Source organism: Plecotus auritus (genome assembly GCF_963455305.1).
Source record: "Plecotus auritus genome assembly, chromosome: 9".
NCBI lineage: Eukaryota > Metazoa > Chordata > Mammalia > Chiroptera > Vespertilionidae > Plecotus > Plecotus auritus.
In genome coordinates, this window is record NC_137783.1 from 31,010,505 (window position 1) to 31,027,040 (window position 16,536).

The following is a 16,536-nucleotide window of genomic DNA, read 5'->3' on the forward strand; positions in this document are numbered from 1 at the left end:
ACATAGACTGATTTCTCAAAAGAGCATGATTTATTTATTTTTTATTTTTTTTTAAATTTCTTTATTGGTTAAGGTATCACATATTTGTCCTCATCCCCCCATTCCCATCCCAAATCCCTCCCCACGCATGCCCCACGCCCCTGTTGTCCGTGACCACTGGTTAGGCTTATATGCATGCATACAAGTCCTTTGGTTGATCTCTTCCCCTTACCCCCACCCTCCCCTACCTTCCCTCTGAGGTTTGACAGTCTGATCGATGCTTCCCTGTCTCCGGGTCTGTTTTTGTTCATCAGTTTATGTTGTTCATTATGTCCCCTAGATGAGTGAGATCATGTGATACTAGAAATACACTTATAAGGACCAAAAATGAGACAAGCAATAATGGTTATGCTAAGAGGCAAAAAAAATCAGTCTGTAGTGAGTTTCTTTCTGGGCCAACAGTTCTTTTGAGTCCCAATTTCAATGTCAAACAGTTCCTTATGTGTACATGTCAGCAATGATATTTCAGTTCTGGATGGTGGACAAATGGTGGTAATGCAGGTCCGACCCATTTACCCACATTGCTGGTACAACCCTGAAACAGTCTGCCCATCCTTGGTGTAGTGTTGCTCCTTTGTGTGACTAATTATGTGTACAGCTTCATGTTCTGGATGGCCATACTCTTGTGACAGTTGAATTACTGAAAAACATCAGATGCTCAAATACTGGTATGTTCCGTTGGACTGATAAAGTATCTGAGCCAGCTTGGCCAGGAAATGTTCACTAATGCCTATCAGTGCTGGAATTGCCACAGAGGTCTTCATGTAAATGATCTCACGCACTGTGGATAGTATAGGGCCATTTTTACAGATAAGCAGACTCAGGTTCAACCAGGTTAAGTGCCTTGTCTAAAGATGTATAACTAGTAGGGTCCATAACTGAATGTGTTGAACTCCAGTGCCCGTACTCTTTGGTCATATAGGAAATTGCAGATGGAAGGAAGAAATAATGCAGTAGGGGAAATATTTTGGAGAAGCAATTTCAGATTCTTTAGAGATTTTTTTAGAGCACATGGCACAGCACATAGCACCATAGTAAATGTACAAAAATATCAGCTGTTATGCTAACACTTTGTTACAACAATTTTTCTCCCTTGGCAGTGTGATGACAGCCTTTGCTGACGTCTTACTAGGATTATAGGATTTGTAGATTTAAAAAAAAAGATAGTGTATATTGTGATGTTTTCCTATTCTTATTAAAATATCTTAGCAGAGATGCTGGTTATAAGTGTTGTAGCCATTCTATTGCTTTGACACTAAGAGATTTTAAATAGAGCCCAGGAAGTTAGTTGCTGATAGATGGTCTCCTTGTGTATGTCTGTGGGAATGCTTTAATCCTGTCTAATTTTAGGCTTTCTCTACCTATAAATAGTTTGTTCTTGAGATCAAGGTGAAATGCCTCCAGGCTGAGAAGTTTCCTGGAGACACTTGTGCAGTGTTATTTGAGAGTTCACTGTTTATATCCTCAGTTAAGTAGTTTGGACCTCTCTCTAGGTCCTTCTGTCATCTGACTCCTGCCCTCCTTTCTAGGCTGATAATTACATTACTCCCTGACTTTGACTGTAGTGCTTTAAAGACACAGAAATATTTGTAGTTTCTCTACTGTTTTTCAATTGTCTGCTTTTGCTCGCAGAATTTTTCTCTCCTAATATGCCTACTCACTTCCAACCCGCTCCACTGTATCCCACCTCTTACCTTGCCTGGCTAACTCTATTCTTTAGGACTCAACCCAACCAGAAGTTCTTCCAGGAAGGCACTGCCTGAAGTGCTCCAGCAAGGTGGAACCTGCCGCTCCCCTCTGTGCTGGCCACACCATTGCATATTTAATTTTAGTTATAATTACATTTTGTAATTATATGGGTGCTCTGCACTTTACTTTCCCCTGTCCTCTGCCTAGAAACACATTTGATGGATGAGAAAACTAAGGTCATAAGTAATTTATTGTTGATAAATCTTTATTGTTGAAAGTATTACCTATGTCCCTTTTTCCCTCTATTGACCCCTTCTAGCCTCCCCCACTACCCCGCCCCAGGCCTTCACCACCCTATTGTCTATATCTATGGATTATGCATATATGCATACAAGTTCTTTGGTTGATCTCTTCCCACCCACCCAACCAACCATTCTACCCTCCCACCCTCCGCCTTCCCTCTGAGATTGGACAGTTTGTTCCATGCTTCTGTGTCTCTGGATCTATTTTGTTCATCAGTTTATTTTGTTCATTAAATTCCACATATGAGTGAGATCACATCATACTTGCCTTTCTCTGACTGGCGTATTTTGCTTAGTATAATACTAGTACTCTCCAGGTCCCTCCATGCTGTCTCAAATGGTAAAAGATCTTTCTTTTTTACTGCTACATAGTATTCCATGGTATAAATGTACCACAGCTTTTTTATCCACTCCTCTATTGATGGGCTCTTGGGCTGTTTCCAGATCTTAGCTATTGTAAATTGCACTGCTATGAATATAGGAGTGCATTCTTTTTGATAGGTGTTTTGGGTTTCTTAGGATATATTCCTAAAGTAGTCTTTGATGATCTATTATACAGTAGAGTATGTGTTATTTCAACATATTTAGTGTTGATGGTCTAAATACCTCTATGATTATCCATGTGTTTTTTATGCTGTGTGTGTGTATGTGTGTGTGCACACGTGCGCGTGAATGGGTGCTTCTTGGCTTTGGGGAAGGGGTGTTGATAGGGAGTCCTTCTGAGGCAGACTGTTTACATATGTAATGAAGATATTATGAATATTTACAAGTTATTTCTTCAGGCTCTTTTTGTCTTCTCACTGTACTCATAAGTTGTCTTCCCATGTCTTGTTTCTTCTCATATACTACTTGATGTTGCCAGAAGGATCTTCTTAAAGCTTATGATCATGTCACCTGCTTACCCTTAAAATGTACAAATGGCCGAAACCGGTTTGGCTCAGTGGATAGAGCGTCGGCCTGCGGACTAAAGGGTCCCAGGTTCGATTCCGGTCAAGGGCATGTACCTGGGTTGCGGGCACATCCCCAGTAGGGGGCGTGCAGGAGGCAGCTGATCGATGTCTCTCTCTCATCGATGTTTCTAACTCTCTATCCCTCTCTCTTCCTCTCTGTTAAAAATCAATAAAATATATTTAAAAAAAAAAAAAGTACAAATGTCACAACTTAGTATTCTCTGTCTTCTACAGTATAGCCCCAGGCTACTTTCTTGCTAAAACTTCTATAGGCCCTCCACCCAAGTTGGTTCCAGTGGAGTTGAACTCCTCAATATACCCCCTCATCTGTGCTATGTTCTCTATTTAGAGCATACTTCTATAACTACAAAAATAAATTCTGTACTGCTGGATATGTTTTTATTGATTTTGAGAGAGAGAGAGAATAAAACAGCAGTGTGAAAGAGAAACATTAATTGTTTGCCTCCTCCTATATGCAACCCAACTAAGGATGGAACCCGCAACCTAGATATGTGCCCTGACTGGGAATAGAACCCACAACCTTTTTGGTGTACAGAAACCATGCTTCAATCAACTGAGCCACCAGGCCCAGACAAATGTTGTAAATATTTTAAAACCTGGCAAAGTCTCTCTCTCTCTCTCTCTCTCTTTTTTTTTTTTTTTTTTACAGTCATTTGTAAGGTTTCTTTATTTTCATTCCAGATCTATACATATATATTTAGTTAGTGGGATTTAAAATTTTCTTCCCTTGTATTGTAATTGTTTTTGTATTTCTCACATAAATTCCTGGAGCTTCAATTCCACTCAATTGAAAGAAGGAAGTAAGCATCTGTATCATATATGTAATAATGGTTCTTTTAGTTGTAACAAAGTTCAACTCATACAAGTATGACTCCGAAAGGGACCATCTTAGCTGGATAATGAGCTACCTTATGACCTAAAGTTCCTTGGACCCCTCAGAAACTATAATGAACAGCCAAGAAATCCATTCAAAACAAGTAGGATTCTCTCTCTTATCTCAGTGCTTCAGTGCACATCTTTCAACATTTCTTGCTATAGACCTGTTTTCTCTGACTTTTCTATCTATGTAGTAGCAATGGGTCAGCCAGGGCTCTCAAATTTTTACATGTTCTCAGGTACAAGTATCCTTGATTCCCAGTTTCCCTAAACAGAATCTGATTGGCCACTTTGGTAAGAGCCAGTTAGCTGTGACTACTTAATTTCAAGCATCTATGTCTAATCAGTTATGAGCATGAGAGCCTTGAGGCAAAGAAAAGGGTTATTAAAGGTTCACCTGGGTGGGTTTAGAGTAAAGGACATGATTAGAGAATTGTGATTGTGGTACAATGAGATGACACTCTAAAAATGTATCTATTATAGTATTGTTGTGAGATCAAGTATGATCATTTGTGATCACAGTATAGCATGTATAACCTATGGTCAAACTACCTGGATTCGAATCATTGCCTTTGCCACTCATCAGAGTTACAGCATTGGGAAAATTGCTTAATCTCTATTTACCTCAGTTTCTTCATCTGTCAAACTGGGAAAGTATAATGGTAACTAAATTACAAACTAAATTGTTGTGAAGAAAGAGGAAGTTTGAAAATATAAATCCCTATTATAGATATTGACATATGGTGATCACAATAAATATTACTTATTTTTAAATGTTATTTTCATAGTCACAAATTTATCATTAGTATGGAATAAAGGTGTTTTTTTTGTCCAACCTCTAATACTTTATCCTATATAATAAAAGGGTAATATGCAAATAGACCAAAAGGCAGAACAACCGAACAACCAATCAAAGCATAATATGCTAATGATATGCTAAGTCTGCTTAACTGCTTGCTATGACATGCACTGACCACCAGGGGGAAGATGCTCTGACTGGTAGGTTAGCTTGCTGCTGGGGTCTGGCCAATCAGGACTGAGCAAGATGGGCGGGATACGCCCTGGAGCCCTCCTGCAGTCCCTCCATTGGCTCGATAGTGCACTGGTGGGGTCCCTCAGCTTGGCCTGCGTCCTCTCACAATCCAGGACCCTTCGGGGGATGTCAGAGAGCCAGTTTCAGCCCAATCCCACAGGCCACTCCCCTTGGGAGGGTGCCAAACGCAGGGCTCATGGCTGGTGAGCACTGCTGTGACAGCATGAGCCTCTCCCAATCGGGACTGATTGGGTGCAAGAGGCAGGCACAGTGGGGCGGGGATGAGCGGGAGCGGCAGGTTGAAGCTGCAGGCAGTGTTGGACTGAAGGTTTCGGCCAGATCCCTGCAGGCCACCCAGAAGGACCACACCCATGCATGAATTCATGCACCAGGCCTCTAGTTAAACTATAAATTTCTTGAGAGTAAGGACTATATATCACTGTAACATGGTTTCTTACATATTTTAGACACAGTAATTGGATAGATGGATGGATAGAAGGGATGAAGAAAAGAAGAAGGAGAAAGTGGACAGAAGGGAGAGAAGGAAGAATAAAATTAACCATTCAAATGCACTTTAAATTAGGAAAGAAAGATTTGGCTTATTTGTTCATAAAGAGTATCAACCCACCATCAGGGTCAGATAAAAAATAATGCAACGTGCATCTGATGCAATGATATGACTTATCAGCTCCACTGATTGAAATACTAAACAGCTATGACTATCTGCTTGCAAGATAAGACACATTTTTCAATGAATATAGCAACTGGTGGTTGCGAGTATAGCACTATAGACACACATAATTACAACCACTAGCTACATTAATTAAGATTATTAAAAGTTTCATGAATGCATTATTTAATGAGCAGGTTATTAGCTTTGTGATCTTTAAAAATCTATCAAATGAGATGATGTTTTATTAAACAAATTATGTTTACTGAGAATTTTCTTTTGAGCTATTTTCGATGTAAAGTCTATGAACATTATTGTCAAATCACTGAGTAATTACCTTCAGTGTAGATTTCATTTCTGTTACTGCCAAGAAAACATCTATTAAGCACTTGCACCTGATGAGCCCTTGAGAGATAGTTGCAGAAAAGCCCAAGAATGGAAGGGTATGGCAGAGCAGTATCTATAATAATAAATGCGTAATATGCTAATTAGACTGGAAGTCCTTCTGGACGACCTTCCAGATGAAGCTGGGGCTGAGAGGGAAGCCTGGTCCCAGGTGCCTGCTGGTGGCCAGAGGGAAGCCCGGGTCCTGGGTGCCAGAGGGAAGCCGGTGCCGGCAGCCAGGGAAAGGAAGGCCTACTCTTGCATGGATTTCATGCATCAGGCCTCTAGTTTTTTGTACAACAGTGTGCTTATAGTGAGGTGAGTGTGAGTTCATGTGTATCTTGTTACCCTGTTAGGATGGTCAAGGCAAATAAGTCTGCAGAAATACACTCCTTGACCACAGCCTTTTAACTGGCAAGAATAGAAACTTCCAAGGTCAGAAAGATGGCACAATGAGTGGCAGGTACATGGACATAGGGAACAGGTAAATAATTTAAAACTCAGATCTGTTTCTTTTTAATGGTATGATTGCCCCAGGCAGATCCTCAAATCTCTCCAAGGTTCATTTCCTTCATCGGTTTAGGTAGAGGCAAACTTTGTCTGTAAAGAGACAGAGAATAAATATTCTAGGCTTTGAAGATCACATATGGTCTCTGTCACATATTCTTTTTGTTGTTGCTTCTTTTATTTTTAACTCTTTAACAGTGTAAAAGCCACTCATACCTTGAGGACTGTACCAAAACAAGCTGCTGGCTAGTCCAGGCACATAGTTTTCTGAAATCACATCCTTATGTTATTCTGAGATTTCACTTTTAAGCAGCAAATACCTGGCAATGAGAAGTACTCAATAATCGTAGATTCTCTCCAAGTATCAATGAAGCTACCATGTTGGTAGCTTCAAACATAGCTGCAGCTGTTTTTAAAATGACCCTATTCTGTTATCATCTGAACCTCAGGATTCTCAGCTATAAATTCAAGGTAACAATTCAGGCCTATTTCTGCCTGCCTGCCTAGTGTTCCTACTGCAGTAGGTGCTCAATTTAAGATTGTTCACTAATACTAGTCGTACGGGCAATACCAGCACCTCAGCATTCATAGAGAAGTGGCTGTGAGTGGAGTGTGGTAGGTAAAATACTGAGTTCTGCAGGACCCAGAATACAAAGGACAACTAAAGAATAATTTTGCAAACATCCCATATCTGTCAGTCAGTTATTGCCATGTACACTGAAATATGGGTATATTGAGTAGAGGGAATAACGAGAGCAAATGGCTGGTATGATTCAGGGAATACTTTTTGGTACTACCATTGTTATCACTGACTTTATCTAAATATTTTTCTTCTTAGAATTATCCAGGAAGGATTTAATGTTTTTGTTTTTTCCCTAGCAATTCACTTTAGTCTCTAACAGCCAAAAAGAAAACAAAATAATAAATCCTACACAACTGGGAGTACATTGGATGTGCTTTCCTCCTGCTCATCCTATTTTTTTTATATAGGCTTAATGTGGTAAAACAATCTGTTGAATTTTTAAAGGTATTTGTATAGTCAATATGTAGCCATTTATAATTTCTCCTGTCCCAACCCTGCTAGCCTCATTTCTTTTTACTCTTTTTACTCCCAGAGTTTCAGCCATTATGAATTACCTGCTGTTCCCTGTACACCAGATTATCTCATGCTTTCCCACAGTCTGTTTCTGGTGATATAATCACCTCACTTTTTCTGTTGATAAATCTCTATATGCACATTAGTTCTTCTCGGAGGCATCACTTCTTCCCACAGCTTTTCATGATTCTCCCCACCATCAATCCACGTCCCTCCATCACTCATCACACAGTCAAGTTTGGGGCATTTCCATGTGATTATGTGTCACTTTGTTCACACCTCCAACAAACTCTGATACCACTACATTATATATTACTAGAGGCCCAGTGCATGAGATTCATGCACAGGTAGGGTCCCTAGGCCTGGCCGGAGATCAGGGCCAATCTGTGGGGTGACCGGCAAGGCAATCAGGGGACCCCCACTGGCACCTCCCTTGGCGGTCCTGACACTGCCTGCTCACCAGCCCTGCCCGGGAGACCCCACCCTCCAATTGCTCCACTGCTGCTGGTCGCCTCCCGCCCAGTAGCACCACCCACTCACCAACCAGCCCTGCCCCCCACTGCTGCCACTGGTCACTTCCCTCTGCGGTGGTCAGTGTGCGTCATAGCGACTGGTTGTTCCACATGTCATTCTGCTGTTCGGTCGATTTGTATATCAGACTTTTATTATACAGGTTAACTGTCAATTATCTGTCTTCCCTGCTAGATTGTAATGTCTTGGAGGGCAAGTATTTTGTTCTTTACCCCTTTTTTATATCCAGCACCTATGATAATCACCTGCCTCAGAGTCTCTATTCAGAAACTTTACTTAGGGTTGCCAGATAAAAGACAAGGCATTGGTTGAGTTTGAATTTCAGATAAATAATGAATAGTTATTTTTTACTGTAAGTATATCATTACACGAGGGCACACTTAAATTTAAAAAGTCTTCATTGTTTATCTGAAATTCAAATTAAAATAGGTGCCATGTATTTTTATTTGCTAAATCTGACAACCCCTCTTTATTGTATATCTGAATGAATACATGAATGAATGAATGTCATTCTTTCTGAATTATAACATAAAACCATTTTAATCAATTTCTGTAGGTTTCAGATTAAAGAACAAACCACAGTAGAAAATTTTGTCAGTGTGATTTGAAATCCTTGATTGCATTTGAAGCATGTTTTTACATTAACAATAGAGGAGCTTTTTATAAAGAAATGACTATTAATCCTTGATGATCTTTCTAGATTAATAGAAGAGGCATGAAAGTAATGATGTCTAATCAGTAGGTAAATAAGAATGAATAGAATCTATTGGGGTTAGACATTGCATAATAGTAATAATGAAATTACGATATTAGTGTCTAATGTTTGCTGAATGATTTCAGTAGTCGGGCACTGATCTAGGTGTTTTTTATATATTTAGTTATTCTTTTTAAAATTGTCCCTATTAAATATTATTATTTTCCCAACTTCTTCCCCAAGAAAATTGACAAGATCTTACTCAAGATCACACAGTCAATTAATGTCTCATCTGGTATTTGAACCTGTATGAAGTAACTCTTACGTACTATGCAAAGATTTATCATGACTTAATATGTGTGGTTAATGTACCTCATGTGATTAAATTATGAAAACTTTTAAAGAGAAAATGTGTTTTTCAATGACTATCAGAAATGCTAAACTGTATTTTCAAATAAATGTTAAATATAAAATATCAATTATTAGATACACGTGGATATCTATATGAAATGTGTGTGTAGATACACATGCAAATGGTAGCTTAGCATCTTATGAGATCTAAAGTGCCACCCTAAAGAGTGTTAAGAAGCAGATGCCCCTTCTGAAAAAACACCTTCCTTAGTTTGTCATCTAGTTCTCATGATTGCTGGCTGTAAAAGTGGGGCAAAAGTCAGTGCTGTAAGTGACACTGGCCAATACTGTGCCAAACGTTTTTACTTGTTCCACCTGCTAAGCGGGTATCTTTTCAGGGTATTCAGAATAGGCCAGCGTAAGTTAGCTCTAGCCCTGCGAGCTGGGGATTGCTTTGCGGTGAGGGTTGACAGGTGACCCAGGCACGGACAGTGGCTAACCATGCAGTCAACACAGAAGAGACCTTCTAGGAGAGTTAAAGACCTCACCAGCCTCTATCCACAAATTGCTTGTAAGAGTCAATTTCTATTATTGCATATATGTACTTTAAAAAAATATTTATTTTATAACAGGTAATTCAAATATATAATATAAAATTCAAAAGTCTCCTCTGACTTTTAATTACACATCATCTTCCCTGAGTATAGTTACTTTTTCTAATGCATCTCAAAGTAATCCATCCATTTTGATATATGCTTATTTGTTTGTTTGTATTTTACGTAAATATATACACATAGATTTTCTTTTATTATTTTAATATAATTTTAACAATTACCTTGCACTTATTGTGTGTGTGTGTGTATGTATGTATGTGTGTGTATATATATATATATATATATATATATATATATATATATATATATATATATACAATGCCATTGTAATATTTAAATCTCTTTCCAAATAACTAATAAAGTAACAGAATAAATGGGAAAAACAAGCTCTTCCTTCTCTTCATAAAATACACTCTGGGGAGACATTATTTAAACTTGTAAGACTTTGCCAAAGAGTTTAATATGTGAAGCTAGAGAACAGAGTAAATACCATTTGTATGCTAGTAACAAAAACAAAACTAGGATTCAGAATTTCGTCAGTGCTTATTTCTTACCCTAGTTCTAATGGAATATAGAGATAATGATCTTTAATGAGCAAAATCCATCAGTCACATCAACAGTCAGAAGAAGAAATGCATTAAAGTATGAAATATGGAAGCAGTATGCATAACTCTTAAATCGCTGCTAAGCTAGGGTCCCAAAGGGAGCACATCAGAAAAGAAATAGCAATATGCATCGTGTTGCAATTGCTTTTTTCTCCCCTTTCACTTTTACTAATTCCATGTATTAGGTTATACCAAATGAAATTGCCAATAAATTGTCATTTTTAACCTGAAATAAAAAAGGACATTTTATTTGATTCAACCTAATGAATGTCTATGTTTATTGTCATTGAAGCATGCCATAGAATGCAAAGTTTATATGTCACATAAAAAATTCATCATGCCATCCACTTGGGAGGGGTATATGAAAAAAAGAAGTGAAAATTGAATTCTTCCAAATTACTCTTTTTTTACATACTGTGACCTTCCATGGGTATAGATCCAAGAAGATTTGCATTCGCTCAAGAAGTGAATTGATACCATAAATAGAAATATTCACCTATGCTACCAAGAAGAATAAACTTTGGAGTTACCAGGTGTGTCATTTATGGATGACACATAACCATTCAGCTCAAAGCATTCTCTTTAAGGTCATGTCATGAATCCCTATTACTGATGGGAAACCTGATATTGCCTTGGGTGGACTCTAGAAAGTAGATCTGAACTAAATTCAATTCTGTGTTAATCATGGGTTGATATATAATATTTTTGATAATACGTCAGTTTTATGCACTTGCTTTTTCATTACTCCTATATTCTAATTAGAGGATTCTAAAGGGCAGAGATCATATTTTCTGTTTATACATGTTTTTAATATGCAAATGGATTTATAGTAACATTTATTTTAATAAGTGAAAAGGCCACCAGTGTTCCAATATTATTAATCTAAAATGGTTTTCTTGATACTTTACTTCATTATGGCATACAAATTGTTTCCCCCGAATTGAGCTTAAGCTTTTCAACTGATTTTTAAGATTTTATTTAATATGGTAAAGAAAAAATAGCTCACTTAGGCAATCTTTAAATATATATATATACACACACACACACACACACACACAGAATATACACATGTATATTTGTATAGCCTACAGGCATTGAATGATCTGGTCCTGTCTTTCTTTGTGGCGTGTCCTGGTCCCTGACATTTTTTCTCAATCCTCAGGGCAATTGCATATGCTATACTTGTTTCCTAAAAAATACAGTTTCAGACCCATCTTGCTAACCCAACTAACTCATCTTTTGGGGCTTAGTTTTTAGTGTCCTCAAAAAAATTGTCTGGCCTCTGAATTGCCAAGTGAAATGCTCCCTAACATATCTCTGATTGCATGATGTTAGATCAGTATTTTTAGTTATACATTTGCATACTAATTTAATATCTGTCTCCACTAGACCTCAGGGTTCAGGCATTCAGAATATAATAGCCTTCAGTAAACATGTTGTAAAATGATTATTGACTTATTATTATTGTATTCATGATACATCTGATTACTTAAGAATAATAAAGTGAAGGAGATTCACCAAGATATTAACCTTAGTTATCTCTTGGTGTATGGTGTTACAGTATTTTTCTATTTCTCTCTTTCTCTTAATCTTTTTTAACTATTTTTTTCTGTAATTATATGTAGACATTTTTATGGGAATTTTTTTCTTTTAAAAATGCTATTGATAGACAACAGAATAAAAAAAGAACAAGCACAAAAAATTTAAAAGAGAAAAATGTATTAGAAAAAAATAGAAAGTTTGCATATATGAACATTTGAATTAGAATAGAGGGTTCTTGGAGGAGCCATCTGCATGTGCACGGGCATGGAGATAACAGCGGTATATTTTAAAGAAATAGTTGTTTGTCACAAGCATAGTAGAGACTAGTCTGTAAAAGTCCACATAGAGCCTAGAAAGGTGATAAGCCAGGTAGTGGAGGACCTCAAACTCTAAATGAAAGTGTAGGAACTTTTCTTTCTTGAATGTTTCTTTTGAAAGCTCTCATGAAGAGTTGGCATGACTAGATTTACATTTGAAGATGTGCGAGTGAGATACGGATTAGGAAAGGAAGGGAGTGGAGGCAGTGAGGTCAGCTATAAGGCCTTAGTAACATTGCGAGGTACAGATGGTGACAGCCCAGAGTAGAACAATGGCTATGGAAATGCAAAGGAAGGATGGATAGAAGAGAAAAGACAAAGAACCAATGTGATCAAACACATGCACTGATGGAGAGAGAACAGTGAAAAACAGATCTAATCTTCTGAGGCTAGGTGAATGCAAGAATGATGATGTCGTTTACCAGGATAAGGGTACCCAAGGAAAAGAGTGGTTTTGAGGCTAAGAGAAAATTAGATAGGTTTGAATTAAAGGTTGCAATGGAACTTCCAGACAGGGATGTCCAGTAGGAGAGAGGTAAATATTAAGAAAATTAAGACTTGAAACTCATTAATATAATTCTAATAGCTGATGCCATAGGATTATGGTGAGATTTCCTTAATAAGAGAACTCACAGCAATAAAAAAGAAGGCGGAAAATTTTTTTTGGAGAAACACCTAGTTTTCAGTGAACTAGGGAAGAGGACTTAAGAAAATAAATTGAGAAAGTGGTGTTGGAAAACAATTGGGAGACTGATATTATCATAGAGACTTAGGGAAGAAGGTTTTATGAGAGAAAGAGTATTCAAGAGAGTAACATGCTTCCTGGATATTAGAGGACCCTAAAGTGATTATGATGATGATGATAACAACAGTGGTGATGATAATACGCTATCATTTATTGGTTGCTTACTCTGTGCCAAGCTTAATTAGAAGACATATTATTTTCATGTCTTAATTCATTTTGCACTTAGTATGTGTGTTCTATTAGAATATGGGAGGTGTAAGTCATGTTGGAATAACTTCATGACTAAATAGAAAGTAGATCAGTGAATGGCCTGATACAATTTATTCTTCAAAAACACTTACCTGCTCTGGAAATAAAATTTCAAATAGCACAGTTGAATTTTGCCATAAACTCTACAATTCTAGTTCATAATTAATTCAAAGTATAATTTCACTTTAAGTGGCCCTTTGATACTTGTCATATCCTATTAATTTTAAATATCCTACTTGTTGTAGTAAGATTGCCCTTGATTTTGAGTTGAAAAGGATTTATTTTGTCCTATGTGATCCAGACTTAACTGTGGACATTAAGCTGTTGCATTTGATTGAGAATGAAGGGCTCTGATTCATGGATGGCTGTAAATTCATAGGCAGTTGGAGTAGTGTCAGTTTCCAAGAAGGCTGGCACCAAGGGAATGCTAGGATTTTGTTGATGGCAGTCACGTTACTCTAGAGTCGAGAAGGGAGAGCCCTTACTCAGACAGAGCCTTTGCTTGAACTACATCCTACTTTGGCCTCGTGCACTCTGTGTTCCCCTGAGATATAAATCAACACTTCGGTTCTCTACCAGCCATAAGACACAAGAGAATTACTTCAGAACAAGAAGAGTCCATGTTAAAGCCTTGATATGGATTATTCAGATACTGACAGTGATTCCACTTTGGGATACAGCGATGATGAAGATTCCAGTGATGAAGTTCAAAGAATATCAGAGTCAGTGCACAGAAAATTGTTATTTGAAAATATTTTTGGATATTTTTCATGCTCTATGATTTCACTGAAAGCAATTTCTAACTCTTCCAAAAATGCTTAAAAGAAGAATAGTACTAAATTGCATAGCTTTGACAGTAATTAATCATTAATCAATAGCAACTTTGTAAAATATCTGTTAATCTGCCAAAAAGTAGCTACTTCTGCAATAATACATATTTATTAATTGTCATGCTAAAAATCAACTAATACTGGTAGAGAAATGCATGGATCTGAAACTTTATTTTTAAAGAAGATGCACATGTTAAGCCTGGACTGTTACATAGATGTGTGTATATTTATTTGCTATAAAGAAGTGTGCTGAGTGTTCAAAGGCAATATGTGTTTGGTGAAAGTTTTTAATTAAGTATATTGTACATATAACTCTAGTTTACAATTCTCTCATGGCCAATTTTTTTTCAAAATCTCATATATTCATCTATTAGAAATTATAAATACCTTAATCTACCAAAAACTAAAATGGAAAGAAAACTCAGTTTTTAAAAATAACACCATCTCCCTTTTTTCTTCTCTTTTCTCATGTCTAAATCTAATTACATGAAACCCTGTTAACTTAGGTTCGCTAACACAGAAGTTCTGTGAGAAATCAGAACAGCTATGTGTGAACAAAGATAAGTTTTATAACAACATGGAGCTATTAGGACCTCTGTATTATATGAGTATGCAATATTTTATATCTGAATCAAAATGATATTTGCTTTTGATATACTCCTTTGACCTACAAAGGAAATAAGCATACACAGTAAATCACAGTATTGTCAGATTATGTGAATAATATTTTCTCATTATAAATTTCTACTGTCTCTCATAAAATAAGGGATTTATATATGTCAGTACTAGGTAAGACATTAAATGGTACTTTACAGGAGCAGCTCTCTGAGTACACAGGTATGACATTTTAGACAACTGCATAGACTGTCATAGTGGCATTAAGTACCTTAATAGACAATGACAATGTAATGGCCACATGAATTAGGCATTGAATGAACTTGGCCTTGAATAATTTGTAATTTTTATGTAGCATTATTATAAAGCAATATAACAGGGCTAGGTCATAGCTATGGAGATAAATTTTAATAGTTTGGGAATTTAAATGCTTTACTGAATTAGCTTTGCAATTGGGCACACATAAACATACTAATGCTGTTTTTATTAACAATTACATATATTTTTACAATGATGGACAGAGACATTATGACTACTTACTACTCAGAAGATATTTTGCATTAAAATTAAGTCAGAACTGTTGTGTAAATAAATTGGACAGCAGTGGATCAACAGTGGACTGTTTTGGAAAGAACATGGACTTTGGAGCCAGCCAGATCTTTTTTCAAATTCCAAGGCTACAACTCATTAGCTATGTCTGACTTTGGGTGTGTTACCTAACCTTTATACCCCTGTGTAAATCTGGGATAAAATATCCACCTCTGTTAGATGCATTAAATGAGGTTTGTGTGAGATTTCATATATATACTAGATGCTCATTAATTGGCAAAAATTATAATCTCTTGTTTAATATGTTGTTTTCCTACATTATACATCTCTTCTGTTTTAGTATATGTCACTTTACAAGGTACTAAGCCTGATTGTAGGTTATCACTTACAGATTTTCTTAAAATAAAATATTTTCAATTTCTGTTGACTGTGTCACTCTTCTGATCTTTGATTTTTCCCCATCTACACTTAAAAATATCTCGTAATTATTGTTGCAAGAAAACTAAATTCATTTTTTAAAATATATCCAATTTATGCCAGATAATATGATGACATTTTAAAATATTGAGTATTTTTAATGAAATCATTTTTAAAAATTTATTTGCACAGAAAATATTATAAAAAAGAAGCATTATCTTGTATATTTCATACTTTGAAAGACTGTGAGCAGTTTCTAAATTGCCAAGATAGAAATATGTTTTAGGGAAAGTGAGATTTAATATGATGTTCTCTATAAAGCTATGATGTGGTTGTTTGTGTGGGTGTGTTTAACAATGACAGCAATTTGTAATCATTTATACTAAATTGAGCAACCTCCTTAGAAATAAGCCATTCCCACAATTTATAGAAGACCTGATAGGCATTACTGACATTTTCTACTTATGTCTACTTCTTCAAATTCCCACTCAGAAAGTGATAATGGAATTGAAAATATGTTGTCTACTTCTATGGAGCAAAAAGAAAATCCACACTTCGTTCTTGGGTAGGAATGTTTCATAAAACACATCGCCCTATAAGGACAGACATGACATCACTGGTGACAAGAGCTAGGAATAATAAACAACAGAACACATTGCTCTCTATGTGCCAGGAATTATGATAAACAAATCTTCGATTATCTCATTTCATATGACACAGTGAGTAGGCAATTTACCATCCCCATTTTTACAGATGAGAAAGTTGAGCCTTTCACACAACTTGTAGCTTGTCTTGTAAAACCACTACAGCGGGATTCCAGAGCCTGTGTAGTGGGCCTGGGATTGTGGTGCCTGTGCCATCCTGTACTACACATTTCCTAAGCATCTCCTTTGTGTCAGCCATTTAGGGT

General features: G+C 36.8%; 1 protein-coding gene across 4 annotated transcripts in view; it reads left to right on the top strand.

The window, feature by feature from the left end:
- Positions 1-16,536, top strand: part of PRKG1 (protein kinase cGMP-dependent 1) — a 1,125,638-nt gene that overhangs the window by 975,970 nt on the left and 133,132 nt on the right. Inside the window, exon 1 of one of the 4 annotated variants that reach the window (XM_080643204.1) lies at positions 9,559-9,714. The exons of 2 other annotated variants lie outside the window; for them this stretch is intronic. Coding sequence is in view for 1 of the 2 variants with exons in the window: in XM_080643203.1 (XP_080499329.1) it covers positions 13,852-13,937 (86 nt within the window). In the remaining variant the exon portion in view is untranslated. Of the gene's footprint in view, positions 1-9,558; positions 9,715-13,698; positions 13,938-16,536 lie in introns of those variants that run through there. One more of the 4 variants, XM_080643203.1, reaches the window with a different exon arrangement.